The sequence below is a fragment of the Gymnoscopelus microlampas genome (assembly GCF_963454915.1).
Source record: "Gymnoscopelus microlampas genome assembly, chromosome: 22".
Classification (NCBI taxonomy): Eukaryota; Metazoa; Chordata; class Actinopteri; order Myctophiformes; family Myctophidae; genus Gymnoscopelus; species Gymnoscopelus microlampas.
The window spans coordinates 42,487,861-42,499,768 of record NC_139959.1 but is presented as its reverse complement, the minus strand read 5'-3'; the positions used below and the strand labels follow the sequence as shown (position 1 = coordinate 42,499,768).

The 11,908-nt window shown below is 38.9% G+C and overlaps 1 protein-coding gene across 1 annotated transcript in view; it reads right to left on the bottom strand.

The window, feature by feature from the left end:
- LOC311038486 (F-box/LRR-repeat protein 7-like) overlaps positions 1-10,360 on the bottom strand; it is a gene marked incomplete at its 3' end in the record, with an annotated part of 76,031 nt that extends 65,671 nt beyond the window's left edge. Inside the window, exon 1 of the mRNA XM_084048042.1 lies at positions 10,013-10,360. Within this exon, the coding sequence (XP_083904168.1) occupies positions 10,013-10,049 (37 nt within the window). The 5' untranslated portion in view covers positions 10,050-10,360. The remainder of the gene's footprint in view (positions 1-10,012) is intronic.
- Between the last annotated feature and the right edge of the window lie 1,548 nt (positions 10,361-11,908).

The window sequence follows — 11,908 nt, the reverse complement described above, 5'->3', positions numbered from 1 at the left end:
AGAGAGGGGGAAAAAGAGGTACAGAGGTCCTCTAACCTAAGGGTCGGAATAATGGGATGTCGGAATTATGAACGAACTGCACATAAGACCTTATGCTTTTTCCTAAAACATTGCTCTCTTGAAAAACAACACACACACACACACACACACACACACACACACACACACACACACACACACGCACGCACAGGCACACGCACACGCGTGCATCAAACAGCTCATGATGTGGGAAGTGTCCATAGACAGACATGACATGTTGTGGGGTGACATCACTGAGGAAGCAACATCTGCTACAGCTTCCACCACGCTCCTCACACATGAGTCACAGCATCATGGATGGTTGAGGAGCACGCTGCAGATGTTGTCCACTCAAAAAAAAGACCCATCCTTCTTTCATAAAGCTCCTAGACCAAAGACTCTAACCCGTCGAGACCGGGGACGCATCTGTGTCATTTTTACAGATTTCTTTGGCTATTTGAAAATAGCAGATCTGCAAGCTCGTAGCGCGGCACTCGGTGCCGCGCTACGAGCTTGTAGATCTGCTATTTTTGAAGAATCGTGGATTGTTTTGCAAATATTTTAATATAGCCTACGTATATGTTTTAAAGTGAACATTTTTAACTCACATTTTTGCTTCTGGGGATTCTACAAATGTCTTCTAAATCCTATTACAGTTTTTTTTTTTGTTTAAACTTATGTTGTTATAATATCAGTGGTTCTCAAACTTTTTTCATGTCAAGGACCACCCAAAATGATATGTATTTGCCCCCCCCCCCCATCTCAAGATATTTTGTTCCAGGGAACCCCAGAGGCAAAGATTTTGAGTTAAAAACGGTATATATTCAAAGATTTGCACACATTTTCACGATGTTTCTTTTTCATAGCAGATCTACAAGCTCATAGAGCGACACTCGGTGCCGCGCTATGAGCTTGTATATCTCCTATTTTTTGAATAGCCGAAGAAATCTAAAAATGACACATAGATGCGTTCCCGGTCTAAATGGGTTAAGCTTGTGTAAACACTAAAATAGCAAATATATCTAGCATTGCGTTATTCCCCCACAAAACAAATTACAGAGAGAACTGATGCCAGAATTACGCTCATCATATTTAAAAGAATCTTGTGTTGTTGACGCGTTGCAAATAAAAGTCCATTAAACTGAAGGAGTTACACTAAAAGTGTCTGCAACTTGTGTGTTGTTGTTTGAATTCTATGGAAAACAACCTTGTGAAAAGAGTTCCTGCTGCTTCCTGTCTTGTGCTTTTATATAAAGTGTTTTGGAGGAGATTTTGCTGCATATTTGTAGAACAATGTGTAATTAATCGTTGAGTAGGACTTGAAAACAGATGTGTGTGTTGCTTGATGGACTTTGCAGTTCAATACACCGCGCTGGTTCAAACTTGTCTTAACCAGTGTCAGACTGAGTGTTAACACTATGTAACTTTTCCTTTCTTTTTTTTAATAAAATGTAATTTTGTCCAATGTGTATGGTAAACCAGTGGTCGTCAAACTTTTTCATGTCAAGGACCCCCAAATTGACACGTATTAGCCCGTGGACCCCAATTTGAAAAGATATAACAGGGAGCCCCGTAAGAGAAGATTTTTACGGCTCTAGCAGTGATTCTCAACCATTTTAACTTCAAGGACCCCCAGTTTGACATGCATTAGGCTATGGACCCCCATTTAATGGCATTTCTATCTCTGACCCAATTTATATTGTAAAATCAAGGTTGATGCAACTCTGAGAGTGTACAAATGGAACCAAATGGACCCGTTAGGGTCCATTTGGTTCCATTTGTACACTCTCAGAGTTACAGACCCATAAGGGTCCATTTGGTTCCTAACTATCTATCATTTAGCTGGGAACCCCCTGGAACTCCCTCAAGGACCCCTGGGGTCCCCGGACCCCACTTTGAGAACCAATGTGGTAGAGTATGTTAATACAATATTAATTATACAATCTGTATGGTAGAGTATTATAACTTATATAATTGGGGTGGTTGTATTTTGTCTCCCTGCTCTTCTATTGAGACATTTAGATCGTGTCAAAGGTCATGTCTCACCTAGACACAGGATCTGACACAAATTTGTACCTAAAGGTCAAGATTGAATTTATCCCCTGAGCAAGCAGGCAGGCTCTATTAGCTTAACTCATTCCGTGCCTGACTTATTTCTGACAGTTTGGCTCTGGAGTTAAACCAGAAGTGAATGGAGCAGAACATTTTCAAATCATGATATCTTGGGTTCTGAACATGTTTTTCAAAAAATAAATAAATATTTTTTTTTGTGATGTCTTAGACGTCCAGTGGCACAGGGCTTATGATACAACGGACGTCGAGTGGCACTGAATTTAATGGTAAAAAAAATGCAGCATTTGCACATGAAACCGGGTTCAAATCCGGGGTAGAAGAGGAAAGTTACAAGTTGCTTTTATATGATCAAAACGGTCTAATGCGTTCATCAGTATTATAGTACTTGGTATGCACAGCAGTATTAACACGTGGGCCTTGACATTGCTTCCAGGATATTATGACACGATACTTAATAAATGTTTGCCACTCTTTACGGCCACATATGAGCTTGTATTCCAACAATCATTCCACGGTTTGTTTCTCCCCGTTTCTTCTGGGACAGAATCTGTGCGTCTGAGTGTGAATTCCTCTCCTCTGACATCATATTCAACTCTGTGTGATCGGACCATGACTTTTACTACGTTCCTTAACCCTTTAAGACCGGGAACGCATCTGTGTCATTTTAAGATTTCTTTGGCTATATAAAAATAGCAGCTATACAAGCTCATAGCGCGGCACTCTGAGCTTGTAGATCTGCTATTTTTTTTTATTGTGAAAATGTGTGCAAATCTTTAGGTTGAATTGTACTTTTTTAAAGAAAAAGTTTTTAACTCAAATCTTTTTACAAATTCACTCAAAAAAAACCTCTGAATTTTACAAATGTCTTGTAAATCCTAAAAAAAAAATGTTCCTAAAGTTTTTTTAAATATTTTGTTTTACTTATGTTGCTCATTATTATTATCAATGGTTTTCAAACTTTTGGTGTCAAGGACCCCCAAATTAATATGTATTTGTCCGCGGACCCCCTCCCATCTAAAAATATTTTGTTCCAGGGACACGATTTTTCTAAAAATAGCAGATCTACAAGCTCATAGCGCGGCACCCGGTGCCGCGCTATGAGCTTGTATATCTGCTATTTTTGAATAGCCAAAGAAACTTTAAAATGACACACATACGTTTCCTTCCCGGCCTTAAAGGGTTAAAAGCTCCGACGTATTATCACATACCTCACCACACCACAGACCTGGTATATTTAAAATGTACGTTTAAAAAGCTCCCAATGTTAAAATGAATGGCATACTGACTAACCACTGAGGTGCAAATGTCTGACAATTTCCTGATTCTGCAAAGGAGCAGTACTCAAAATGTTTCTCATAAGTGAAAGTATCATTACGGCAATGCAATTCAAAATTGACTAAAAGTATACAATGGTATCAAAATGCACTTAAAGTACCAAAAGTAAAAGTACTAAAATGTTTGAAAATAGTAGATCTACAAGCTCACATTGATGCGACGCGTTGTGAGCTTGTGGATCTGCTATTTTCAAATAGCCTATAGGTCAGGGGTATTCAACCTTTTCAGGCCAAGGACCCCCTAGCTGAGAGAGAGATGAAGCAGGGACCCCCTCTATATTGTATAAAATTGTGTTTCAGATTAAACTCTTTCTTTTTTACTTGGTCTGCTCTTTTTTCCCTCTACACCTATACCTCTTTGCCAAAAATAGCAGATCTACAAGCTCACAACGCCTCGCAGCGTAGATCTGCTATTTTTGGTTAAAGTTCTCCTCAGAAAAGGGATGTTAGAGTTCAAGTGGTTAAGGTAAAAAAAAAATCATATCACACAAAGATTTGGCGGACCCCCTGTGGTAACTCTGAGGACCCCCTGTTGAAGACCCCTGGCCTAGGTATAAAATAGGACTAAAGTGGTTAATGTATGTTTTATAATATAATAATTTATATCTGCAAAGTAGCTAGTGACTAAAGTTTTCAAATAATTGTAGTGGAGTAAAAGTATAGACAATTGGATATACTCCAGTAAAGTAAAAGTACCTCAAAATGGTACTTAAGTACAGCACTTGAGTAAATGTACTTAGTTACTTTACACCACTGCAAAGGAGGCCACTCGGTTTTGAAGAAAAAGAGATGTTATCCCAGTGGTCTATAGGAACATGTCCATGTCTGTGATAAATCCATAGCATAGAAATTGGAGAACTGACGCTGGATTCATGTCAGATGATAAGCAGGAAGTCTCTGAACATCAGAGAGCGATAACACTGTTAGTCCATGAGTGATCAAAACAAGCCAGAGTTTGATTAGATCACTGACATTCCAGTCCCTGTTCGACCACACTAAGGTGTAAAACCTGGGAGCTATAGAGGCCCTTTGGATGTCATCTGCTATCTCTGTATTGACCCATTCAATCCGGAAACACATCTGTGTCATTTTTAGATTTATTTGGCTATTCAAAAATAGCAGATCTACAAGCTAGATCAGCAATTCTTTTTAAAATCTTGAAAATGTGAGGAAATCTTTGAATATATATATGTATTTTTAAAGCGAACATTTGTGTCTCAAATCTTTGCTTCTGGGGATTCTACAAATGTCTTGTAAATCCTAACAGTTTTCTGAAAAAAACTTATGTTGCTATAAAATCAGTGGTTTTCAAACTTTTTTCATGTCAAGGACCACCCAAAATTATATGTATTTGGCCGCGGACCCCCATCTCAAAATATGTTGTTCCAGGGACCCCCCCAGAAGCAAAGATTTGAGTTACAAATGTTCGCTTTACAGATATATATATATATATATATTCAAAGATATCTATGCAAACATTTTCCACGATTAAAAAAATAAATAAATAGCAGATATACAAGCTAGCGCGAGTGCCATGCTATGAGCTTGTAGATCTGCAATTTTTTGAAGAATCGTGGAAAATGTGTGCACATTTCTTTTATACATATCTAAAATGACACAGATGCGTTCCAGGATTGAATTGGGTTAAATGTCAGATTAGATTACTGACATTCCAGTCTCTGTTCGCCCACCAATTGTGTAAACCTGGGAGCTATGGAGGTCATCTGCATGTCATCTGATCTGCTATCTATGTATTGTGTAAGAAAGAATCCCTAGATGCTCTCTAGGCAACTTTAGATTTAGTTTTAGTCTTTTGAATCAAATTCCATTTAGTTTTAGTCATATTTTAGTCATCTGAAATGTTTTAGTTTTTGTCTAGTTTTAGTTGACTAAATATCATGAGATTTTAGTCGACTAAATCTACAGTTGATTTAGTCGACTAAAATGTATTTTGGCGGTGCCTTGATGGCGTCGTAATGGCTGATTTTACACTTGGTTGCATGCTGAAAATAGCAGATCTACAAGCTCACAACGCAAATCGGCTATTTTCAGAACAACACCCAAGAGCAACCAAACATAAAATGACTTGTCTTGTAGTTCTACTGGATCTCTTCTCCACTAGTCCCTCACTAACATTTTATTCTGGTTTTTACTTGTTGACGAAATTCTTAGTTTTAGTCATCATAGCTTGATTTTTATTTCATTTTTGTCAGTGAAAAAAGGTAGTCGACAAACATTTTTCGTCATGGTTTTAGTCGACGAAATCAACACTGGCTCACACTGACTGTATCTGTAACAGGAAAGGTGGACCCGAAACATTCTGGGCACTAGGGAAAACTGGGCACCTTGGAAGAGTTGGGCACTATAGGGAAATGTGGGCACCTGGAAGAGTGGGCATTTTGGGGGGCGGAGAAGAGTGGGCACTAGAGAAGAGTGGGCACCAGGAAGAGTGGGCACTATGATTAGTGGGCACCTGGAAGAGTCAGCACTTTGGGGGGAGAAGAGTGGGCAAGGGTTAGAATTTGTGTCCACAGCTACCAAACTCATCTAGCTACCTCATTTATCAATGGTGGAACAAATACCCGGCTTTTGCTGACATTTAGAATGCTTGTATAAACAAGAGAGTTATAAATGTATCAAACATACTGTCCAGGTTGTAAACAATCCCGCATATTCTAAAACATTTGTGAGAATTTGGCAATACTTTCTATGTAATGACTATAATGCATTATATGCATTATAAACATTGTATAATACACTATAAGCACTGATAAATATTCTTAATGCTTTATAACAGTAGCAACACAATATAAAGCCTTTATATAAGGTCATACTGTATAAAAGCATTGTTATCTGCTCATCACACTATATAACTATAGCCATAAGCACTCATATTCATAGATAATTTGTGGCACATTGCAATGTACCAACTTCAGTAGAGACTTATCTGATGCTCTCTAGATTCAACATCTGGAGGTGATGTATGGGAGACCGCTTTTAATTGCAGACCTGTTTAGCTTTTGACTTCATTTCACTGTAGCAGTGTTGATTTCGTCAACTAAAACTATGGCGAAAACTGTTTGTCGACTACCTTTTTTCACTGACGAAAACTAAATAAAAACAAATCTATGATGACTAAAACTAAGGCTGAATATATTGACAATTTCGTCAACGAATAAAAACTAGCCCAAAAGGTTACTGAGGGACCAACGACTAAGTCATTTTATGCTCGTTTTACGCTCGGGTGTTGCGCTCTGAAAATAGCCGATCTACAAGCTCACATAGATCGGTCATTTTGAGCTTGCATTCGAGTCTAAAATCAGGCATTACGACGCCATCAAAGCCTGCCATAAATACATTTTAGTCGACTAAAATCTTAATGATATTTAGTCCACTAAAGCTAGACTAAAACCAAAACATTTCAGAATACTAAAATATTCAAAAGACTATGACTAAAACTAAATCAAAATGTGCTGTCAAAATCAACTCTGCACTATAGCATAAGTTCTGAAAAGGATCCAGTATATTAACCCCAGAAAGCCCCCCGCCCCCACAGCACTGTGCTGACATTATAACTTTACCATTCTCCATATCCATATGCTGTCCATATTTTACATGTTTAACGAGATCATATTGCTATAGCTCTCTGGTTACTGTCTTTGGGAGATAATTGTTTGTGTCCACTATATCATGTCTTGACTATTGCTGTATAGGGATTAGACAGCAAATATCACAGCTATACATCCATTAGCATTGCCCTATAAAGCCCATGGGTCTTCAACAGGGGGTTCGGGGACCCCTATAGGGGGGTCCTCAGAGTTACTACAGGGGGGGGGGGGGGCAAATCTTGGTGTGTAGACTAATAGGAAAATGTTTTTACATTAACCACTTGAACTCTAGCACCCTATTCTGAGAACTTTGGCGAACATAGCCGATCTACAAGCTCACGACAAGGCGTTGTGTGATCTTGTAGATCGGCTATTTATCGCCAAAGAGGTTTGGTGTAGAGCAGCGGTCTTCAACGTTTTAAGGCCAAGGACCCCCTAGCTGAGAGAGAGATGAAGCAGGGACCCCCTCTATATTGTATAAAATTGTGTCTCAGATTAGACTTTGTTTTTTTTACTTGGTCTGCTCTTTTTCCCCTCTACTCCTATACCTCTTTGCCAAAAATAGCCGATCTACAAGCTCACAACGCCTCGCAGAGTGTGAGCTTGTAGATCTGCTATTTTGTTTTTTTTATTACCCCCTGTTGAAGACCCCTGGTGTAGAGGGAATAAAGAGCAGACCAAATACAGACCAAGTACAGAGTGAAAGGTCTGAAAATACACATCAATGTGAATCCAACACACACTGATGACGTCAAACAAGACTGTGAGTGAATCTATCTATATGAAAAGGTTTAATCTGAAACACAATTCTATACAACATGTAGTGGGGGTCCCTGCTTCATCTCTCTCTCTCTCTCAGCTAGGGGGTCCAGAAAAACATTGAAGACCCCTAGACTAGCCTATTAAGAGAGACCAGAGAAGATTGTTCTCATAGATAAAAGTGCAGTGTACATACAAAGGCCTACAGCTCAGATATACCTCAACAGAAAAAAAAAGTGGTGGCATAATAGGTCAGCCTGGCATTGACGCACACACTCAATTAGTTTCAAAATGTCTGTTTGTACAAAGACTTTCTGATGTACAGTGGTGTGATGTAACTAAGTACATTTACTCAAGTACTACTTACAACAGTTAAGTACAATTTTGAGGTGTGTTTACTTTAGTAGAGTATTTCCAATTGTCAGTACTTGTACTTCTCCTCCGTACTGTACATCTCAGAGGCAAATATTGTATTTTCACTCAACTACAAGTATTTAAAAAAGTTTAGTTACTGGTTACTTTGAAGATCTTGATTATACACATTATACACGTGATTATATACATTTCGGCCATTTGAAAATAGCCGGTCTACAAGCTCACAATGCGTGGCTATGCCACGCGTTGTGATCTTGTAGATCTGCTATTTTCAAAAAAGATTTTGTACTACATTTTATACATTCGAAAACTTGCGAAACGGGACATTCTACTTTTACTTTTAAGTATATTTTGATACCAATACTTTTTGCTCGAGGTAAATTTAGAATTTCGGGACTATCACTTTGTAACAGAGTATATTTCTGCATTGCAGTATTGATACTTGTACTTAAGTAAAGAAAATAGTAGTACTTTTTTCCCCACCACTGGCACATATACTGTAATAGGCCAGCATGCATGGCATCCATTGACCCCCCCCCCACACACACACACACACACACACACACACACACACACACACACACACACACACACACACACACACACACACACACACACACGCGTGCAATCAGTCTCAAAGTGTGTTGTTTGTACAAAGACTTTGTGATGCACATGAAAGCCTGTTTGCATTGAAGATCAACAAAGCTACAAAATGGCATCCAAATGTTCCTAAAAGTGGAGAGAAGGGCTTGTGAACGCGCCTCTGGCATTAGCTCACATCAAGATAAGAATAGCGTTTGGGGTCGGCCATGTCCAAAAACAATGGGGTTGTCATTTAATCTAAACTCAGCTAGACACACTATACACACAGGGTTAAGTCATGTCAGAGATATGCACTGACTGGCGTTTAGGGCTATTTATACAGAAATATGTGACCCTAGTTATTTTGGTGTTTACTTGTGGGGATGGAATGTGATTACTGTAGAAAATGAATAAACTACACAGAGACTATAGAAAGTCATAAAGTGTGTTGAACACCACAACTTTAATAGCCTATATACTGCATCCAGTGGGTGTAAAGTCTACATTTTAGGTACTGGATTATATCCAATGTTCAGTATACTTTTACTTCTACACTACATCTCAGAGGCAAAATATTGTACTTTTTTTACTCCACTACAATTATTTGACAGCTTTAGTTACTAGTTACTTTGTAGATTTAGATTGAGATTATTATTACACAACATACATTAACCACTTCAGCCCTATACACATTTAGGCCATTTGATAGATCTGCTATTTTCAAAAGAATTTTCATTTTCTGCATAATGAGTACTTTCTACTTTTGGTACTTTGAGTACACTTTCATACCAGTACTTTAGTACTTTTACTCGAGTACATTTTGGAACTCCAGACTTTTACTTAGAGTATTTCTACATTGCAGTATTGATACTTTTATTTAAAACATTTTAGTATGTTTTCCACCACTGATACAAGGTTTATATGTAAAAGAAAAACTCTTGGACGTGGCCTTTTAAATGTAGCTCTAATGTTGTTATAACATGTAATAACATGTTATAACAACATATTGCAAATCTTGATGCGAACGCCAAGTACAGTTTGAAGACAATAGGCTGTTAGATACAAGGACGGCATTGTGTTGCATTTTAAAACAATGCCAAAAAACAACAACATTTATATTCAGATCTCTGAATGAATCACATTTTTTTGTCGGAAAAATAAGATTATTTTAAGGAGGAGGTTTTTCTTTTCTTTTCTTTTTTTTTAAAGAAAAACGAAAAACAGATGTTTCCGTGAAAGAAGAAAAATGACAAGTCCTCTTACCCTCGCTTCCATACTGTTTTCCATTGTTCGCTCCCATAGTGCAAAGAATACATAATCTATGGAATGCTACATTGTTGTCGAAAAGGAGTCCGATTCCAGACAATAAGGACAGAGCCTTACAATAAGGAGCCTCATGCAGTTATTGATACATTGTCGCAGGACCGTTGGCTCCAAATAGTTAATCCAGATGTTGAGCTGAAGACATCACGAAACAAAGTATCCAGACCTCCAGAACAACTGGATCTACAGATCTATCCTCTGCTCTGAGATCAGATCTACATTCTTCACTCATAGAACCCTCTGGTTCCAATGGGGTTTCAACTAGAACTTTTTCTTTAAAACGCCCTAAATGGCAAGCAGCTGTTGATCAGGTTGAGTGCGTGAGAGAGAGAGAGAGAGAGAGAGAGAGAGAGAGAGAGAGAGAGAGAGAGAGAGAGAGAGAGAGAGAGAGAGAGAGAGAGAGAGAGAGAGATAGCAAGCGAGAGAGAGAGGGGGGCGAGAGAGAGAGGGGGGCGAGAGAGAGAGAGAGAGAGAGAGAGAGAGAGAGAGGGGGGGGCGAGAGAGAGAGAGAGAGAGAGAGAGAGAGAGAGAGAGAGAGAGAGAGAGAGAGAGAGAGAGAGAGAGAGAGCTATAGTGAAGGTCCAGTCAGTGTGTCTGGATTTAAAGAGACCGCAGACCAGCAGGCAGGCAGGCAGGCAGGCAGGCAGGCAGGCAGGCAGGCAGGCAGGCAGGCAGGCAGACAGACAGACAGACAGACAGACAGACAGACAGACAGACAGACAGACAGACAGACAGACAGACAGACAGACAGACAGACAGACAGATCGATCTCTGGGTATTTAAGTAACAGCTCCTAGCAGATCTATCTAAAAGCTACTCTAAACTTCTACACACACGGCCATGAGGAACCCCATGCCGAGAGGCAACTACAGTTATGTTGAGATCACTGCATAGTTAATGAGCCCCAAATTAAAAGTAGTGGAAGAATGAAGTACTCCGTTTTTTTACTTGAGTAAAAGTATCAATATCATGTAGAAATACTCTGTTACAAGTAATAGTACAAAAAGTACAAAAGTATTGTACCAAAAGTAAAAGTACTCTTTATGCAGAATGTCTATTTTGCAAGTTTCCACATGTATAACATACTTTGAAAATAGCTGATCTACAAGCTCATAACACAGTTGTGAGCTTGTAGATCTGCTATTTTCAAATAGCCATAGTAGATATGGGGCTGAAGTGGTTAATGTCTGTTTTATCTACAAAGTAACTAGTAACTCAAGTTTTCAATTATTTGTTGTGGAGTGAAAGAACAATATTTCCCTCTGAGATGTAGTGGAGTAGCAGTAAAAGTGCAGAAAAAACTAAAACTAAAAAATCTCCATGAATTCAAGGTTTCATGGGGTGTGTAATTGAGAAGAAACAAAAACATTTTTTTGGGTGAACTTCTCCTTTAAGAGTCTCTCAAATATAGTTTTATCAAACTACTCAAAATCTAAGTCAGGGGTCTTCAACGTTTTCAGGCCAAGGACCAGCTGAGAAAGAGTCCCTCTACACCTATAGCCTCTTTGCCAAAAATAGCCGATCTACAAGCTCTCAACGCGTTGAGAGCTTGATGTAGATCTGCTATTTTGGGCTAATGTTCCCCTCAGAAAAGGAATTCTAGGGTTCAAGTGGTTAACGTAAAAAAACTAAATCCTATCACACAAAGATTTGGCGGACCCCCTATAGTACTGAGGTCCCCCTAGGGGTCCCGGACCTCCTGTTGAAGACCCCATGATCTAAAGCAATTCATTGGGGCAGGAAAAAAGTGGAAAAATACTCCAGCCAAAGCTGCGATCCTATTCCAGAGAAATATGTCTCATTTAAACTTATGAATGTCATTTATTTTTGCAACCT